This window comes from Anguilla rostrata, chromosome 8 (genome assembly GCF_018555375.3).
Source record: "Anguilla rostrata isolate EN2019 chromosome 8, ASM1855537v3, whole genome shotgun sequence".
Taxonomy (NCBI): Eukaryota; Metazoa; Chordata; class Actinopteri; order Anguilliformes; family Anguillidae; genus Anguilla; species Anguilla rostrata.
The window spans coordinates 52,850,794-52,870,370 of NC_057940.1; the positions used below are offsets into that span (position 1 = coordinate 52,850,794).

General features: G+C 45.5%; 1 protein-coding gene across 2 annotated transcripts in view; it reads right to left on the minus strand.

Annotated features, from left to right (window-relative positions):
* Positions 1-269: 269 nt before the first annotated feature.
* LOC135262026 (fibrocystin-L-like) overlaps positions 270-19,577 on the minus strand; it is a 52,011-nt gene continuing 32,703 nt past the window's right edge. The window contains exons 51-78 of one of the 2 annotated variants that reach the window (XM_064348788.1): positions 18,981-19,172; positions 18,322-18,473; positions 17,297-17,456; positions 16,276-16,447; positions 15,333-15,421; positions 15,055-15,218; positions 14,496-14,634; positions 14,097-14,215; positions 13,432-13,561; positions 12,885-13,058; positions 12,332-12,435; positions 11,977-12,103; positions 11,657-11,778; positions 11,164-11,254; positions 10,777-10,925; positions 10,551-10,673; positions 10,320-10,431; positions 10,042-10,158; positions 9,674-9,839; positions 9,216-9,448; positions 8,367-8,534; positions 7,820-7,977; positions 6,226-6,361; positions 4,942-5,286; positions 3,846-3,994; positions 2,692-2,838; positions 1,981-2,134; positions 270-1,067 (exon numbers count right to left, since the gene is read on the minus strand). In XM_064348788.1, the coding sequence (XP_064204858.1) occupies positions 802-1,067; positions 1,981-2,134; positions 2,692-2,838; positions 3,846-3,994; positions 4,942-5,286; positions 6,226-6,361; positions 7,820-7,977; positions 8,367-8,534; positions 9,216-9,448; positions 9,674-9,839; positions 10,042-10,158; positions 10,320-10,431; positions 10,551-10,673; positions 10,777-10,925; positions 11,164-11,254; positions 11,657-11,778; positions 11,977-12,103; positions 12,332-12,435; positions 12,885-13,058; positions 13,432-13,561; positions 14,097-14,215; positions 14,496-14,634; positions 15,055-15,218; positions 15,333-15,421; positions 16,276-16,447; positions 17,297-17,456; positions 18,322-18,473; positions 18,981-19,172 (4,358 nt within the window). In that variant the 3' untranslated portion in view covers positions 270-801. Of the gene's footprint in view, positions 1,068-1,980; positions 2,135-2,691; positions 2,839-3,845; positions 3,995-4,941; positions 5,287-6,225; positions 6,362-7,819; positions 7,978-8,366; positions 8,535-9,215; positions 9,449-9,673; positions 9,840-10,041; positions 10,159-10,319; positions 10,432-10,550; positions 10,674-10,776; positions 10,926-11,163; positions 11,255-11,656; positions 11,779-11,976; positions 12,104-12,331; positions 12,436-12,884; positions 13,059-13,431; positions 13,562-14,096; positions 14,216-14,495; positions 14,635-15,054; positions 15,219-15,332; positions 15,422-16,245; positions 16,448-17,296; positions 17,457-18,321; positions 18,474-18,980; positions 19,173-19,577 lie in introns of both variants that reach the window. The other variant, XM_064348787.1, reaches the window with a different exon arrangement.

Consider the following 19,577-nt stretch of genomic DNA (forward strand, 5'->3'; position numbering starts at 1 on the left):
ACTTTTTCCACATTTTGTCACGTTACGGCCTTATTGTCAAAATTGACTAAATTTTTTTTTGTTCTCATCAATCTACACACAATACCCCATAATGACAAAGTGGAAAAAAAACAGGTTTCTAGACATTTTAGCACATTTATTAAAAATAAAAAAACGGAAAAATCGGGCTGTAACGTGATAAAATGTGGGGAAAAGTGAAGGTGTCTGAATACTGTATATGCATTGTTTCTGGGCAGGCAAAAAAAAAGAAACAAAAGAGATGAAAAAAGTACGTTCATAGGTCATTTATTCAGCTAAAAACTGCCAAAGCAAATTAAACAGTCCACCAGTAATCAAGACCTGACTAAAGTTTTTTTTTAAATCACAGTAAGTGCCAATAGGTAGTTTTAGATACAGATTATATATCACAGGTTATATGTTATATATGAGGGTTACCTTAACAGAGGTGAATGCACACTTTTCACAAAACATTCTAATTCAGTGCGCTCTACAGCCAAAAATAATTTGTGCGCATTTACTGTAGTTCAGAAGGACAATATTTTCTTCATGAAAGGTCATTGTTCAGAATCAGCTTTTCCCTTCCCCAAATTAAATCCCAATCACTCTGATTACATTCACAAAAGAGTACAGAACCGAAGAATAACACAATAGATACCTCATTTGACACAAAACACATTCCCCATTCTCCATAGCAGCAAAAGGTAAACATTCCAAAAAAAAATAACATGATTTTACCCTTCCGTGTGGTTACGTCATAATTTTTCCGGGTACAGCACCCACACCTTTCACTCGAGCCGTTCCCTAAAATCCTAAAAGCACGAGGCTCAGAGAGAGAACGAGCGCAAACAAGTGCAGCGTGCTGGACTTGACCGGGGCCACAGAGTCAAAGATGCTGGGAAGCTCTGGGTCTGGCTTCACAGTGGGCTTTGCAGTAGGAGCAGCGGTAGGAGCAGCGGTAGGAGCAGCAGTAGGAGCAGCAGTAGGACCAGTAGTGGCAGCCTTAATGGTGATGCTTCTGGACTGAACTTTCACCGAATTCAAAGTGAAGACCATCGTCATGTTCTCACCTACAAATAGAACAAAAAACACACAAGAGCATGCAGGATTACTGACACGTACTGTACTGTACAGCTCTGCAGAATCACCAGGGAGGTACAGACAAATAGACCACAGTTTCACTGCTATGGAATTAATGATCAAAGGAAATTACAGAGGGAAATTGTAAAAATTCACTGGAGTTCTGCGAATTGTGAATGAAACTAAAAGGTACCAGCGTACCAATGAAAGTTTTTTCTGGGGGTAAACAAACTATAGTATTATGATCATTTACTTGGAGTGTGCAAGGCTTTTAATGTATAGGCTCACATCAAGTACCAAGTCACTTGTTTCCAGTGAATTTTAATTAGTTGCAAGCTTAAAACGAGTAGCATATGTATGTGAAATGAAGACTAAGACTAATAGATATCATTCTAGAGAGTAGCCCAGCATTCTGATTTCAACTGAGATAAAAAATATAACAGCATTTACAAATATTTTACATTAATTCAACACGGAGTGCATGGTCATTTTTTCGAAGTCAGACAAACGTATTTGTAAATGTACGTATTTGTAAGTGCATGTGTAAATCAACTGGTTTTGCAGGAAGTGTGTGTGTGTGTGTGGGGGGGGTCTATGGATTGTTTTTTTCAAAACTGTCTTCCATTTAGAAAAGTGTATCTCAGGACAGGAAATGGAAATTTGCAGAAGCTATAAATGCGGTGATGCATCACATTGGATAACTGTTTTGCAATTCTCCACGTAAACTGTATTCGTCCATATCAAATAAAGATGAAATAAATTCAATGAATAATAATAATTGAAGGAATGAATGAATGAATGAGTGAATGAGTGAATGAATGAATGAATGAATGAGTGAATTAAAATGGCGGCTCAGTGGCAGGCTGAAGGCAGGGCGGTCGGCGCTGGCGGCCGTGCACACACCGGCGGTGCTGATTGACAGGTCGGTGTAGTTGGCCCAGCAGCTCTGGAAGTGCACGGTGGTGTTCCCCTGCAGGCCCTCCAAGCTGCTGCTGTCCCAGCCTTTCAGCCCGGCCGTGAGCGTGAGAGAGGTGACCCCAACCGCCACGCAGTTACCCTGCGGGGACACACACACACAACCGACACACAGTTACCCTGCGGGGACACACACACACACACAATTACCCAGCAGAGACACACACTCAACCCACACACTGACCCTGCAGACACCTCTTAAAGGCAGGCAACACCTCATATTGTTAATCTATTTTAAGCTTTACAGCCATTTCTTTAGGCAGTGAAACAAAAGATGTTAATTTACACTGAAATAAACTTATGCCTAAGCACTTTTTCTTCACTAAAAGAGGAAGTTAGTGAACATTTGTTTGAACTAAAGCTTTTGTGAGGCATACATTTACATGGGGTCATTTGATCTTTGTGAATGATAACAGCTATGCATGCTACATTTGTAAGCGGCGATTAGCTAAAGGTTTATACACACTGGGCCTACAGTCTGCAGTTTGTCACATTAGCTTCCCCTACATCGAATGCAATATTATGAACGTGTGACAGAAATGCGGTGTCTGCCATACAAACACAGGAGCATTAATAACACTGCGCAGCGGACATGCTAGTCCGCGCGTCCGCGGCGACACGGCCCATCCTCGTCCTCACCCCTTGGTCCAGGGCGATGAGGCTGGGCTGCTGGAGGAGGGGGCCCGCGAGGCCACTGGACATGGGCTGCACCACCACCTGCAGCCTGGCCACGCTGGACACGAAGCTGGGCGTCGGCTCTTGCCTGGTCTCCTCCGCGTTGGCCACCTGGAGACCACACACAAAAACCCAACACGCCGCGTCGTTACCCCAAACCTGCCCCCTTTACTTACCCCCATCCCCCCCCCCGTAAAGTACTTATTGTACTTTGTGTTATCGTCCTGATGTTGTGGCTTGTACTGCCCCCTAGTTTGATTCAGCATAGGTTAGGTCAGGGTAATGTTCACTGTGTGAACTGGACTTTGTGCTCTTGGCTATGAAATGAGTATGGTACCTTATCGAACCTGTGCTTTGTAGTTGTTCCAATGACCTTGATACGCACTTCTGTACGTCGCTTTGGATGAAAGCGTCTGCTAAATAAATGTAATGTAATGCAATGCAAAGTGGATTTCTGGTTTAGTTCTGTCTACAGAACAAGGTGGCAAAGGTGGAAAGAGACACATTCTGCAGTGATATCAGGAAGTTCTACCATAGAAGAAGAGCTGGGTGGTGTAAGACCAGGTTTAGTAGGCACAGTGATAGATCCTCCTAGATAGGCTGAGTAGCCCGTTTCATCATCAAACCTTACACTTTAGTCTATCCATCCTTTATCTACACCTGCCTGTCCCAGCGTGCATTGGGCGAGAGGCAGGAATACACCCTGGACAGGCCGCCAATCTATTGTAGGGGCACACACACCATTCACTCATGGGCAATTTAGAGTCTCCAATTAGCCTACCTGCATGTTTTTGGGACTGTGGGAGGAAACCGGAGTACCCAGAGGAAACCCACGCGGAGAACATGCGAACTCCACACAGAAAGGCCCAGTCCGGATTCGAACCCACGAACGTCTTGCTGTGAGGCGACAGTGCTACCCACTGTGCCACCGTACCACCCCACTTTAGTCTAGCATTGCCTTAACAGTAGAACACTTATTTCAGTCAGGCGAATGTCAAAAGTACAAGACCTCACAGCTGCCATACGGACCTCTACAGACAATGGCAGCCTTCCACCTGTAGAGATTTACCCGCATCCCCAGGTAAAAGGCCAAGGGACGTCCTTTGCTGGGGTCTCACCTGGCTCCACGCTGGATCGGTGGGCGGGGGCGTCGGGGGCACGATGCCCATGGAGGACACGTTGAACCCAATGGACTGGCTCAGGTTGCCAGACACTGCCGCCTGCCCCAGGTCGTCCGCTATTTTCCGCAAGGCGCCGAACTCCGCGTCTGAAAAAACAGGAACGGCCTTCGTTATTAACCAAAAGATGTCACAACTTGATCATAAATAGTAATGTCACAAGCACATGAGCTAAAACAAAAGTAAAAAAATATTATGTAAGGACATGTAGAAGCCCTGCTGTTAACAGACCTGAGCAGAGGAGGGTAGGATCTAATAGGCCAACAAACGTCCCATGAAAATTCTTATGGGTCCAATGTCTTTAAATCAAATGAATCACTTTGGCCCCACTGGCTTGGATCGAATCAATCTTAAAGGATAACGCCAGTAATTTCCTTTTTTTCTGTATCGGTATATCAACATGGTCTTTACATAGGATATTTGCCATTTTCATAGGATAATCGGGATTTTTGTCATTGCTGAACTCAAATTCAACGAAAGTGTGCTTGTGAGCCAAACGAAGACAAGGTGCCATTGATGCAAAGCACCATTTATCTACCTGAGTGCTATTCGCCCCCCCTGGTGGAGAATCTGCAGCCTGCTAGACGTGAGTGAGTGAGTGAGTGAGTGAGTGGGTGTGTGAGTGAGTGGGTTGGTTAAAGGCCAGGTCCATGAGGTGCTTTGCATCTAAAAAAACCTGACACACTTAATTTTGAGTTGGTGTTAAGGCCAAATGTTAAATGTTAAATTCAGGCTGCTGTCAGTGACATCAGACGTCAGTTAGGAGACACTGCTGTTAGTAATCTGGGCATATGAGTGGGCAAATAAGTGGACTGTATGAGTGGGTGTATGAGTGGTGTATGACTGCACTGTATGAGTGGGTGTATGAGTGGTGTATGACTGCACTGTATGAGTGGGTGTATGAGTGGGTGCATTATGGAAAGGTGCATGAAGGGTGTATGATTGGACCGTATGAGTGGGTGTATGAGTGGGTGCATTATGGAAAGGTGCATGAGGGGCGTATGATTGGACCGTATGAGTAGGCCCTTCCTCTCACCGCTGGTGCTGTTGTCGGTGGTGTTCTGCTGAGGGGGCTGGCTGATCTGCACCTCCACCGTCAGGCCCGTGGCCCTCCGCCGGCGGGCGCCGCCCTCGCGGATCACCTTGGTGACGCGGATCATGCTGGGCGGGATCTTCAGGAAGAGCGCCAGGTTCCTCACCAGGTTGTCTCCGTAGAACTCTTCCTCGGTCATGGCGGGCAGCTGGAAGGAGATGAAGAGGAGGGGGGAGGTGCGTATCTCCACGGGGGCGGAGCCGCGCAGGAGGACGTTCTGCATCTTGTAGGTGCTCTCGTAGAAGTTCGACCCGTGGGCTCCGGAGTCCGGCTGGGGAACGTATTGCCCTGCGACGAAAAATGGTAAATGGTAAATGGACTGCATTTATATAGCGCTTTTATCCAAAGCGCTTTACAATTGATGCCTCTCATTCGCCAGAGCAGTTAGGGGTTAGGTATCTTGCTCAAGGACACTTCGACACCCCAGGGTAGGGTTTGAACCGGCAACCCTCCGACTGCCAGACAATCAGTCTTACCTCCTGAGATATGTCGCAAGGAGGTGACACACTGGACGATTTGCTTTGGACGCACTTAATCGCTGGCTTTAGTTTTAAAATGCCGCTACTCGCTCGTTTGCTTTGCATGCGCCGAGTTGTTTATGTTGTCTTTGCTTAGCCTATCAACGTGCTTTCTTACGCCTGCAAATATGCTATTTGCTGTGTATTGTATTGGTCCAATGCTTACACGTGCTATATTGCTTCTTCGTGTAGTTTCTTTGTTAATTTATGTTTTCAGTTTGTAATTTCAAATTTGTCTGTTTATGTTATTTGTTTTTTTTTCCCCCATCAAGGACCACTTTGGAAATAAGTTTACTAGTGACACTTTCATGTGTCATTCTCTGGGATCAATCAATCAATCAAGCAATCAAGCAATCAGAAAGCCCTGCCACAAGGCTGGGAAAATCAAGAGAAATCCTGCACCTTATTTATCGATATCATTCTTGTTTCAAAATTTACCCATAAAATGTGTTATACATTACATTACAAGTGAGAGCCATACTAAAAAGTAATGATCAAAAAAGTTGGGGAAAGTTTGAAATGTTTAAAGTTTTTTGTAAATAGTTTGAAATGCTTAAAGTTTTTGTAAATAGTTTGAAATTCTTAAAGTTTCTGTAAATAGTTTTAAATACTTACAGTTTTTTGGAAATAGTATGAAACGCTTAATGTGTTATGTAATAAATAGTTTTAAATGCTTAATGTTTTTAGTAAATAATTTGAAATGCCGCACCGTCAAAAGAAGGCTCCTGGAGGGTGTAGTCCGAATGGGCGCTGTTCCACTGTGCGTTCGTCGGGGCCACCAGCCGGTTGCCAACGTAGACGTCTAGACGCTGAGGTTTGGAGTAGAATATGGCGACCCTGACGGCCTGCAAATAAACATGACCTCTTTAGTCCAAAACAGCCTCAGCTGTATTTTATTAGACACAGTCTGGAACCCCTCTTTTATGGCCTACGTTATATTTATTCCCTGTATTTATTCTTCTGCTGTGGTTTACACAGTTAAATGCTCAGTTAACTGTTAAATCTACTAGTAGAATTTACTCTAAAAGTGCAAATTGCATAACACTTTGACTTAAAATAACACTAGTACACTTGAATTATCACTGAGCATTTTTGGTGCGGAAGACCACTGAATAACCTTCCTTTTGTCATGGTTCTGGGGTGTAGTGGCCTTGTGCTGCCACTAGAAGGCACCTGGCCTTTGAGAAGTTCTTAATTTGTTCCAGGTGTCTGATTTCCCAATTATTTTCACCTGGGGAGGTGCCTTTATAAGCACTCACAGAACAGCCATCTGCGCTTCTGTGTAAAATCCTATTAAACACAAAGCTGGTACGGTAGAGGTATAGGTGCTCGGTGGACGGTTTACTGAACTGTGTTGTGGTTGGTTCTGGGTCCTCTTAAGGCGAGTCAGTCTCTTAGCGCAGTGAGCGCATTCTGACACCTTAAGAGCATTTATACTTTTATTTTGAGCTCGTGTGAGCCGGTGGTTATCGGGACGTTGTCCCGGGTAATGTATTTTGTTTGTGTTTTTCTGAGCTGCGTCTCAGGGTTTTCTTTTCGCTGAGTAAGTTTTGCTACTCAGTTGTCTTTTCTTTTGAGACCAGTTTTGGGTTTGGTACCAGAGCTTCGCCTCTGTACCACTGGTCCTTTTCTTTTTTCGCCCTGGTTTTCACGGGTCGCTTTTGGTTTCGCGAGCCAGTTTTATGGCTGGACAAGGGGGTCCTTCGGAGTGGTTTTTTACTCCGTGTTTTTTTGTTGTTGTTTAGGATCCTTTGTGTGCGGGAGTTGCTCTCCCAAGGATCTTATTTGTTTTGTGTTTTACTTTCGGGTGTTCCCCCCCTTCCTTTGTCCTTCGGGACTTTGTGGCTAACGCTTCCGGTAGCGTTAGCTTTTCGTTCCCCTATATTCGTCGCTTCTGGTTCTCCAACACCCCCACACCTTTACACCTTTAGCAGTCCCTGAAATGAACAGCAATGGTGTATCTTCTGACTGCACTGTGACTTGCTTTGAAAACAGCGGCTGTGACACAGGTGCCATGATTAGATAGCGTCATGCTAACGTGCTTCTGTAGGGCCAACCTTTGAGCTGTCAGCATTGAGCAGCATTAGCCTGTAACACTGTAGCACACACCCCCGGTGCTATGATTAGATAGCGTCATGCTAACGTGCTAAAGGGCTGACCTTTGAGCTGTTGGCATTGAGCAGCATTAGCCGTAGCTTCTGACAGTACTGTGACTTGCTTTGAAAGTAGCGGCTGTAACATTATAGCACATGCCCCCTGCGCCATCATGAGATAGCACCATGCTAACGTGCTAAAAGGCCTACCCTTGAGCTGTTGGCATTGAGCAGCATTAGCCGTAGCTTCTGAGGGGTCACGCTGCTGAAGTAGATGTCGAAGGACTTGTTGGTGGCGACGATGCTGTGGAAGAGAGACACCCTCTTCTGGCACGTGTACCCAGCGCACCAGCCGTGGTCCTGGGGACCTGCGTCAAATTAACACAAGGAAGCACGTCTGGTTTAATCCAACATGCTGGAAAAACAAAATCTTTATTCTCCACAGATAAGCATCTTCATTTGAAAATGAAGATATTTGCTTCTTATCCACAAAGTGTTGCAACAACATTTATAAACTGGGCCATTACATCAAGCAACTGCTTGCAACTACTACTGTAGTGAAAATGCAATAACATGACCACAGTGAAATATCTGTATCTTGTAGTGACCATACAGTTATGTATATATTTACCAAAGAGAAACACTTAAAAGATGTTTAAAAGGGAGCAAGCGATTAAAAAATGAGACAAGCTTTCCTGATAAAAATGCTACGTTGGTGTTTAATTTTAAACGAAGCCGCGAGGCATGAAGGCCATACCGTTCAGCAGGTCAACGTAGCCGTCTCCCAGCACCGCCACCGGGGACAGTCGCCTGGTCTCGGTGTCCGCGTCCAGGCTCTCCATGACCAGCATCTCGTAGTTCAGGCCAAAGCACTTGTAGCTCTGCCATGGGGCCATATATGTGCATCTGGAGTCCCGGATTATCCCTAAAAAAAGACAAAAGAAAAAACAAATACATTAACCCTTTGAGGTGTGAGGTCACACATACGAGATTAGAATGTTCTTAACTGAATAGTCGCTACTGGTAATTGAAAGCAATGGAGTTCCAGAACGCTGACTTTCAATTTTAAAATAACGTCCCCAAAAAAACCTACTCTTCAAAGGATTGAATGCTATTATTATACCTGCATGACAAATGTAAAACAGAAATGTATGAGGATTGAACACTAATTCCAAATTGTGACTGGAACAATCTTTATATAATTCAAATTCAAGGCTTCTTGAACTTTCATAGCTACCATATGAAGGTGTATCTGAATTTTACTGACAATATATTAGAACTGCTGACCAGCTGCTTACACACCTCTCACTACTGGAGTCAGGCAACAGTTACTGTATTTGCTACCCTTTCGTTTTTTAACTGGCCAATAAAATTTAAAGTAATAAGCAACAGTTCAGCCGTAGGTCTGTTTAGGAAATATGAATGGCAATTGACGTATGAACAGAACTTGGCAGACTGGTTGTGCTGAGTGTCTCCTGTATTGAGGAAACTGGGACCTGTTAAACTGTTCTGGATAACACTACGATGTTGAACTGCTTCCAGAAATTAGTGTAAAAACAACATCTGCTGGATTAACAAGTGCCGAAACAGTTAAAATGGAGCGCACCTTTTTTGGGGGCGATCTTGTTGACCGGGATGCGGCTGCCGTTGAGGTAGGTGAGCATGACTTTGGGGATCCTGTAGTCTCCCACGCCCCTCCGGCTGTCCCCGTCCCACTCGAACTCTGACTGGGGCAGCACCGCACCCACGGAGCCCAGGAAGGAGCCGTCCAGGTCCTTGAGCAGGGACTTCTTCTTGGCGTCGCAGTCCATGTCCACGCAGTCCGAGGGGTTGGCCTTACTGCGAGAGGAACACACACACACACACACGGGCCACCGCCATTTTCATTCCACCGCCTCACTCACGACACGTGAGTAGACAAACGCGACCTACTCTGGGACAGACCACGGCCTGCAGAGAAAGACCTGTGATTGGCCCCAATGATTTAGCAGTGTCTGCTCTGAAAAATAAATAAATAAATAAATTGAATACATTAGACAAAATCAGAAATAACGAATTCCTCACCTCACGTCCGCCCTGTGGATGTGCACCTTGGCGCTCTCGGTGCTGTCCACCAGCGTCAGGCGCTCCACGTGAACGGGGTGCTGCAGGTCCTCGTTTTGGGGATTGGTCATGAACATCACGTTCGTCTGCCCCGAGCACACGCTCTTGAACCCCACGAACGTGGTGTCTAGAAAAGAAGACGTGAAACGCGCACAGAACCCCTCTTCACTTCCAGAGATTTGCAAACGGCTTCAATGTCGTTAAATGAAAGGACCCTGCATAAATCAAACGTCTCGGACCTTTCGGTGCTCGGTAAATAAAATTTTTTTTGCTTGCGCAGAATGACTAAATCCTCCACGGAAATCGACCGAAATAACGACGGCCCTCACCAGTCACGGTCATGAGTCCGCTGATGGCGGTGTAGCTCATCAGTTCGGCGTTGGGTTTGGTCGGCGCGTGATTGTGGCCCGACGCGAAGGTCGGCCAGCAAATCCCGCTCCGTCCCCCTGTCGCACGCGCGCACAGAAAAAAAAAACACACAACAACATCCGTTACACTCCCGTCACAGGATCCGAAACCCGGAAGAGCGCGATGTCTCTGGCCAGCACATCCCCCCCCAAAACCCAGTCACTCTGCTAGCACTGCGAACGTATCAGAGACCGGTTACCGTTGGGAGGCCTGGTGGCTCTGTGCCAGCTGCTGAGGCGGACGTTGGCGTTGCTGGACGAGAGGCCCTGGGAGCAGTTGAATTCGGGGCTGCTGCCCACTAGCAGAGCGTCCTGAAAGAGACGGAGAGGCGAGAGCGATTGTGTGAGACGCACCAGAGAGAGAGAGAGAGAGAGAGAGAGCAGAGCGGAGCGGACGGAGGGGACGGACGCGCCTCGGCCGGCTCACCCACCTTGACGAGGACCGTTTTGTTGGAGTACTGGTGCGACAGGGCCGGGGGCGTGAAGACGATGGACAGGACGCCCATTCCGTTGTCGATCAGGCTGACGTTGCGGACCTGGACGCTCATGGTCACCTGCGGGAAACACTGAACTTTAGGAGCTGCGGATTCGGAAAAAAACAACCCACTGGGAGACAGGGCCTTCCCCGAACGCGGCGAGATCACCGAACGCCGTTACCTGGAAGTAGATTCCGTAGTCGAAGCACCTCCAGATGGTGAAGCCCTGGATGAGGGTGCACCGGGGCAGCCCGTCTTTGTTCATGAATATGCCGTACAGACCCCCGTGCGCTTCGTTCTGGTACCACGGGTCCGCCGGATTCCACGTTCCTGCAATCACAAGCCTCGTGAACAACGGACATCTTAAAAAAATAAACTAAAAAAACTCTATGGTGGAGGTCAAACAAAGGTCAACCTCGGTAGCAGGTGTTCCACCGAAGTGCGCCAAACTTGACCGCTTCCATTTTTTCACGTTAAGGACGAAGCCCTCAGGGCTATTTTAGCGGGAGGAGTCACGGCGCTTTCAGAACGTTAAGCAGCAGAGCGGCGTGTCGCGTGAGCGTCTCACCTGGGCAAGGCTCTCCGTTGATGCGGTACGCCGCCCTCTCGAACCCTGCCACGATGTTGTCCTGCAGCACTGCGTTCTGTCCCTCGTTCACCTGCGGCGATGTCGACGACGACGGCATTTTAGAGTTTTAACTGCACGACGGCTGAGTAGGTTTCTTGCAACATTTTTTTTCCCCCAGTCAGTGAACTCCACTGCTTTCAATTACCAGCAGCTGTTCTTACATCAGCATTAGAATGTTGAGGACATTCTGAACGCATATTTGTGACCTCACACCTTAAAGGGTTAAGCAGTCTCCCCTCAGCCCTCTGCTCCGAAGCACGTCGTGATTACAAAAGGTGTACAAATGATAACACTGCTACCCTGGGCACAGTCTTAGTACTGTCTCATAATGCTCCATTGTTACACGGTCAAGCAATGTTTTAGAGGGAATTTACACGTGGTACAAAAGAGGGCAAACAGAGGGCTGCTACAGAACATTCTGGTAGCCACTGACTTCAATGGCGGCGTTCCAGTCGAAGTTGAAGGTCTCCTCTCTGCCCTGGTAGGATCCCGGCCACAGGGACATGGTCACTAGGTTTCTCCGCACTTTGTTGTTCATGCCCCAAACTCTGATCCCTGCGAACGGAGCGAAATGCCAAGATTCTCGCATCATAAGAGTACAAAACAGCTGCCGACTTTGCTTGAACCTCTTTAAGTTCACAGAATCTTCCCTAAGCACCTGAGAATTTTCACCGTTTTGTCAACATTCGTTTAAATGTTAACGGGAAAATAACTTCCCCTTTTTTTCGCGCCGTGAAGGAAACGTTAAGCTACCTTCGCCGACGGTGAAGTAGATGACGTTGTCATCCACGCTCAGGCCGTTTGTCCCGAAGACGCCAATGGCGGGAGAGAAACCGTGGTGGAAAGCGCAGCCTTGGACGTAGGACTCGTTGTTGGAAATCTTAAGAGGAAGAAGGATATAAACTATTCGTTCTCTAGAGCACACAATCTGTCTGTTGAACCGCACTTCCTCACCATTAAAGCATTTTTAAAATACAAACAGTTTGAGATATTGGCATTGAGCCAACAGCATTGATTCAACAGTGATTTTTTAAAATTAAGCATTCAAACACATGGTCACATGCACGTTTTCACATCACCAGTAGAGGGCAGTGTATACAGTACTCACGTCACCCAGATCCAGGAAAGCCAGGGAGTAGCGCGGATCATAAAAATCCCGGTAGCCTTCCTGGCCCGTGTGATAGAACTCAACATTTCTGATCTGCGCACTTCCTGAGGTCAACACAGAAAACGCAAGAAGAAGATCTTATCTTAATAAAGAAATACATTATTAACAGGAATTTAATCTTTAATCTAAATTGTCACATGCTGGGCAACACCACTGGGAGGGATATATTTGCAGGACACCGGCATTTTATTTGCCAATAGAGTGAAAGAGAAAGTGAGTTTTTTTAAACAAGCAAATAAATAAATGATGACCTTCAACTTTTTCCCCTCAATGGTCCCTGGCACAAATAATCCACTTATGACCAAACAGAACAGAAGAATACAATATAATATCCTTTTTGATCCACTCTGGGGAAATTCACTTTTTCACTTTTCCACCAGATGCAGATACATATTTTAAAGTAGGAAGAAAAACAGTAGCTTGATTATGAATCATACATAATAATTATATGAATCAATAACAATGATTATAATTCATTATAACTCAACTGTACCTCTGTATGTTGCTCCTCCAGATGAGAATGTGCCCACTAGCACCCTGGCTCCAAAGGACTCCCTGTACAGGTCCGGGTAGTCCTCCCCAATGATCTTGATGTTCCTGCTCAGCAGCCCAACGTCCGCCGACAGCGTGTAGGTCCTCGCAGTGCCCTGGACACTGTGGGTCTCCCCTGAGGGCAGGACAGAGAGAGTGAGAGAGAGAGAGAGAGTGAGAGAGTGATTTACTTCTGTTGCTGTTGATGCTGTAATTGTTATATATTGTTACATTTATAATTATTATTTTTTAAATATTATTATTATTTTACATATTATACTGTATATGTATGCTTTGGCAATAATTGCATTTGTATTTCATGACAATAAAGTAACTTAAATTGAAACTGAGTGAAAGGGCGGGAGAGAAAGTGAGAGAGAGAGAGAGAAAGAAAAATGTAGAGAGAGAGAGAGAGAGGTCTCAAGGTCATTCAAGGTCATGGGGCCTTCTCGGTTTCCAATGCCATTGGCCCAGAGCTGGTCGTCGCGGCGACGTTCCGAGGGACTGACCGATGTGGGTGTGGGTCAGAGACTGGTTGAGGGTCAGGGTACGCCTGTCCGTCGACACGGCCGCGATCTTCCGGGTTTCCGTCTCCCAGGGGTCGTAGCTGGTGGTCGATATCACGACGTCATCCCCCACCTACAGCGGAGTGTGCGCGCGCAAGAGAGAAATCGAGCGTTAGCGTTCACGGGTTCAAGGAACGCTCGCGCTTTTAAAGATTCGATTCCTTGCGTCAAATCGTCATGGTTTGTGTTTCACAGTATGACATCTACAGAACCAGCAACCTTTACTTTTCAATACTTTTCTATGCTTTACTGATCTTGTCTGGTGTATTGGAACCAATGAAATACTCTCAAAAAGTGCAAACCCCGCCTTCTGGTCATATTGGCTCGCTCAATTACACCAGGCAAGATCAATAGAACACAGAAAAGAATTTGAATCCAAAACAAATATGTATCTGACCCAGGTCTGCCTACAACACATCTTTACTAACAGTACATAGTTATAGTTACATTACCACTTACTGCTTGTGACTTATCACTGCTTGTGAGATAATACAGATGTATTTGGCAGCACAGTCATGATTAACAGAGAGCAGTGCTGTGGGTGACATCACACAGTAATGTGATGTAGTTCCTGTGGTAGTGTACACGGTTGATATCTCGGTAATGACCTGCCAGTCCACGGTCTCCTGCAGGGACAGAGTGGTGGATCCAGCTGCAGCCGTGCTGCGCAGTTTGGTGCGGTATATACTGTGAGGCATCCCGTAGAGATCCAGCAAACCGAACACACCTGCAATACAGCGCACAGCGAGCTTTCAGCACAAACGTCTATCACCGCAGCAGGAGCTGAATGTGGCTAACGGGCTAACATGGCTTACCGAGCGCCTTCGCTCCCTGAATGTGGCTAACGGGCTAACATGGCTTACCGAGCGCCTTCGCTCCCTGAATGTGGCTAACGGGCTAACATGGCTTACCGAGCGCCTTCGCTCCCTGAATGTGGCTAACGGGCTAACATGGCTTACCGAGCACCTTCGCTCCCTGAATGTGGCTAACGGGCTAACATGGCTTACCGAGCACCTTTGCTCCCTGGTTGGGCCCGGACGGCAAAGGCCAGTCTGGCGTGAAGTGGTTTCCCACGGAAACAATGCTCGATTGGCAGCCATCTTGAAGGTCTCGGCCATCCCAGCACTGGCGGGTTAGCCTTCCTCCCTGTTAGGACATATTTGATTCACACACAACTCAGTTTCATTTATATAGTGCTTTTTACAGAGACGCTGTCACAAAGACGAGTTACAACGGAAGCACACAAAAGAAAATCGGGCAAAAAAAAACAGGTCTGAACCACCGAAAAGAGAGAAATTGAGGTCAAATAAACCGCCAGTGGGAAGGAACAAATTCCCCGATGGGAAGAAATATTGGGAGGAACAGGACTATAGAGGGAGAGCCCATCCCCCACTGGCAGGCCTGGTGTAAATGCTGGTAAAATGGCTGCCCAAGTAGAGAGATGTATAGTAGTAACATAGGGGCTGAGGCAAAACCTCAAAGCTACAGGTCCCATCAGCACAATGTGGTTAGTTTAGCTGAAGAATGCCCTGTTTATCAACAGGTAAATGGACGCGCGTGATTGACCTGAACGGAGATGTACGTTGCGTTCACAGTGATTCTTCTGTATTGGAGAGCGCTTCCGGCAGTCGATGCGGACGTCTTATTCATGGTGTCTGGGATTTCCAGGACTCCAAGGACCGTAACCCTTCCCAGGGAGGGAATGGCGATATCCATAACAAGCCAAACCCCTACCGAAATCAACAAAGCAGGTTCACTGACGTCAGTTACAATGGCCAACTGCACTTACATTTACAAACATGGCTTACAGAGTGAACAGAACAGAACAGAACACTCCTTGTTACCTATAGGAACCACCACGTCCGATCCTTCTACTGGTACTTTAAAGTTATTTTCGGGGGACGACTTCCAGAAAGTCTCATTGGACCAATACCTAGAAGCAAAATGAAGGGGAAACAAAATCAGTCTTCACCTTTTTCTACAAACATATAGTTGAAACCACTGGATGAAAAGGTCGTTTAATTGCACTAATTGTTCACAAATGGGTTAATTACTTTATAATAATTTAATATACTTTTATTTTATTATTGTAATTTTATATTTTATATAATTTTATCTCATATCTGAATGAAAAGTGGAACCCTGTTCGTCATCTCGTAGATGAGATGATTCTTCTTCTGTTTTCTGTCAGGTATGATCTCAACAGGCCCGGTGATTGTGTGCACTGGCATGCTGTAGTGCAGTGGCATTAATTCATATTTAACAGTCAGAAAAGGAGGGACTTGGCATTTGCACTTGCCACCCGCCCAGGCAGTTTTTCTCAGAGCTCTGGGCCGGTCATTTTAGGATTTTAGTGGCCCGCTTTCCCAGTGCGTAAAGAAAAACCCAGAATACTTTTTTTTTTTTTTTTTTTTACTGTGAAATGATATGACAGTATAACTATCTAACCATCAGTATAACTATGCTAAACTACAACTGCTTTCTTTGTGATTAAGCATGCGGAATGCTGGCAATTTGTTCAGCAAATTGGTTTTGTTCATAAGCAGTTGAAAAAATTTGAATACAAAAAGTTAAATGAAACGAAATTGCGTATTACCAGCTATTTGTGTCTGACTTATAATTTAGACACGCCTGAATGGGAACACTGGATTGGCAGCATCGAAGCCTGGTGATTTTGAACGGGACGGCAGTTTCAGCATGCAGGCCACTAACACCACTGTAAAAACCACTGGCCCTGATGGACAGTGGGAAATTGACCTGAGTGTGAACCCCAAAAATGTAACCCACGAGTGGTCCGCCGGTCTTCGGGACGGGACGGGCGGCAGGGTGGCTGGCGGGGGCGGGGGTGGCGGGATGCAGCCCTCGTAGAAGCAGCGGTACACCTGGAAGTCCACGCCCACGTCCACCTGGGCAGGGTCCACGCTGGAACGCCTCCTCCTCTGGGTCTGCTTCCCGGACACTGTCGGACGGAGGGGGAGTCCGCAGCCAATGAGACGGCAGCATTAAGAGCGCCGCGCTGCCACTGACACACATCCCTCACACGAAGAGCGCGCACAGCCTTTTCACATGAGATTTTTAACATTTTCACATGTTAACAAAAATGTAAATACATTTTTACCCTTTCGCATGTGAACTTAAACTTTTTATCTTCCCAATCCGCCTTGAATTAAAATATGTTAACAAAAATGTAAATACATTTGTACCTTTTCATATGTGAATTATGCATTTTCACGTGGTCAGATTTTTCCACATATGAAAAGAAAATTGGTCACATGACGTCATGTGAAATTAGCTTCTTCACATTTATTCACATGTGCCAGGCTTTTTTCACATGTGAACTACAATTTACACATGTGAATATAAAAAAATGGCACTTTAAATAAATAGCATAGGTTAACTTTTTCTGCTTCTTATGAATGGCATTAATTATATACTTCAAGAGTACACTTCACTTGTCGGATGTACATGATATGATGATTTTCATATGCTTATATGTTTTTTTTTGTAAGGGATACTCTTCCCTGACTATGCCTTATTTGCATGTGCGGTTTTTCAAACAAAGACTGATGTTACAGTGCACAGTACAAGGCACATAATTAATTTGAATTTGGATGGATGGATCGATGGATGAATTCTGTGACATGCCTGACTCGCCCAGAATAGAAATGACACATCTACTGGATCAGAACATTAAAATAATCATAAAAGATCCTGATGGAAGGACACAGGGATAAAAGCAACAAAAAAAAGTTAAAACACACAATTGTATAAACACACATATAAAAACAAGTCGAAGAGTAGGACTCACCCATGTAATAAACAGTGTTGGAGGTTTTGTTGAAGAACCAGTCCCCGTTCACGTTCGTACTGAAATCCAGGGGTTGCTTGGAGGCATTTCTGTAATCCACTATGCGGAACTTGTCTGGACTCTGGGTCAGGTTGTGGTTCACAATGACGTAGTCTTGTTGCTGAGAGGTAGGGGGATAATAGTCAAAATTAAACTATCGGCATACAACACTTTTGGCTATGGGTCATTTGTGGATAAATTTTTTACATGATAATATATGACTACATTGAGAACAACTAGACTCACGGTGTAACGCGAATGCCGGTGTCTACTAACCGGAAAACAGTTTTGCAAAATCAGCTCGATAGACTAAGTGTCTACCAGGGATGTTCTAGCCCAGAAGAGCTGCTTCATTGTCATTGGCCGTCTTCGTGGCCGAGCTTGGCTGGGGTATTGCTGATTGAACTGCTTTTATAATCATTCATTCATGGCCATGTGTGAAATTATTACAGCAGAATGTGGATCAATTTTAACTTGTCTAAGTGAATTGTAATGGGCAAGGAGTTGGTCTTGTAACCCAAAGGTCGCAGGTTCAATTCACCAGTAGGCCACTACTGTTGTACCCTTGAGCAAGGTACTTAACTCAGGGCATTGCTTCAGCATACATCCAGCTGTATAAATGGATCCAATGTAAATGCTATGTGTAAGTTGCTCTGGATAAGAGCATCTACTAAATGCCTGTAATGTAATGATAATTAATATTGTAATATTTGATATGCGCTTCATAAATTCCCTTAAATTTGAATTGATTCCCACATTAACTATTAATACTGCAGATACTCCAAGTTATTGGACCAATATATAAATATGAAAAAAAATTTACACAGCCAATACGGGGGGGGGGGTGACTTTGCACAGTCACTACCTGTCATATTTTAGTGTAAATAAATATGAAAAATCACACGGTACACACATTGCTTTAGAATTCTTGGTTCTGGTGTGAATGGGTTATCACATGAACCCTTTGAAACAGGAGATTCACCTACCTTGAATCCATAAAACTTGGCAGTGTAGGAAATGTTTGTGATGAGATCCACATGGTCAAAATACCAGTTGTAGGTTTTTTTAGAAGGAATCAGTGCCATCCAGCCATACTTGTGGGTCATTCTTTTCTTTAAATATGGAACTGCACTGGAGCCTATAGAGAAAATAAGAAAAAAAAAACACACCATCATTCAGGGCAACAGGTCACTGCTCCATCAGTGACAATAATGTGCTGTAGAAAACAACTAACACTTGCATTTGCTTCCAGGTCAAAGTTTGGAAAAGTGCTGTTTGAGTCCAAGTCTGTGTCAAATTTCACGAAGAGTACAAACAGTAGCATCGGCACTAGAAACGTACACATGCAATAAATCAGCTAATTCAGGAAAATACTTACTTCTTCAGAAACCTAAAAATATCAAAATTGAGGAAGTTTTTTTACTGTCAGTTTCACAACTGGCAACAGAGAGAGGGCACCTCGAAGAAGCATTATTCCAACACTAATACAAACTATGAGAAAGGGGTAACAGACTATGAGAAATGGGGTAACAGACTATGAGAAGTGGGTAACAGACTATGAGGAAATGGGGTAAGAGACTATGAAAAGGGGGTAACAGAAGCATGGAGCTAGCCATGGGTCTGGGGTGCACAGACGGTGCCATACCGTGTGAGTTGGTCAGGATGACGTCCTTGGCTTGCAGGGAGGAGGGCGAGGGTTCGTTGAAGGCCAGGCGGTGGAAGTTGACCGTGTGATCGCAGACGAAGCCCGGATAGCCCACACTCCATGCCGCCCCCTGCGTGCAGTGGGCGGGGTCCAGCAGGCGGCTCTGTGGCACCACCTTGTGGTCGGCGTGACCTGCGGGACGCAAACCCAGCGACTCGGAACACGGCGGGATCGCGGGTGCTCACTCTCAGGAGCACCGTGGCGTAAGCCCAAACTCGGCTCGGTAACCACGCGGTGGGAGCGAAGCTATCGATCGCAAGACTGCGATGCTTTCCGTAGTGGCAGTTGTGATGTTGAGATTTTGGAAAGAGGAGGCATGAATTCAAAATCGTGAGAAGAGAATTTGTGTGAGAAAAGCAGAAACTGATTGGCTCTGAAATATTGTTGATGTGTCTACACAATCCTTCAGCAAAAGTAGAAATGTGGCCAAAAATACGTTTTTCGGAACGTTTATTGGGAATTGGATATGAGCTTAAGAAACAAAATTTCAGGAATTTGGAAAGCAAGCCCAGGAATTGTTTGGCTCTACAGCCCATG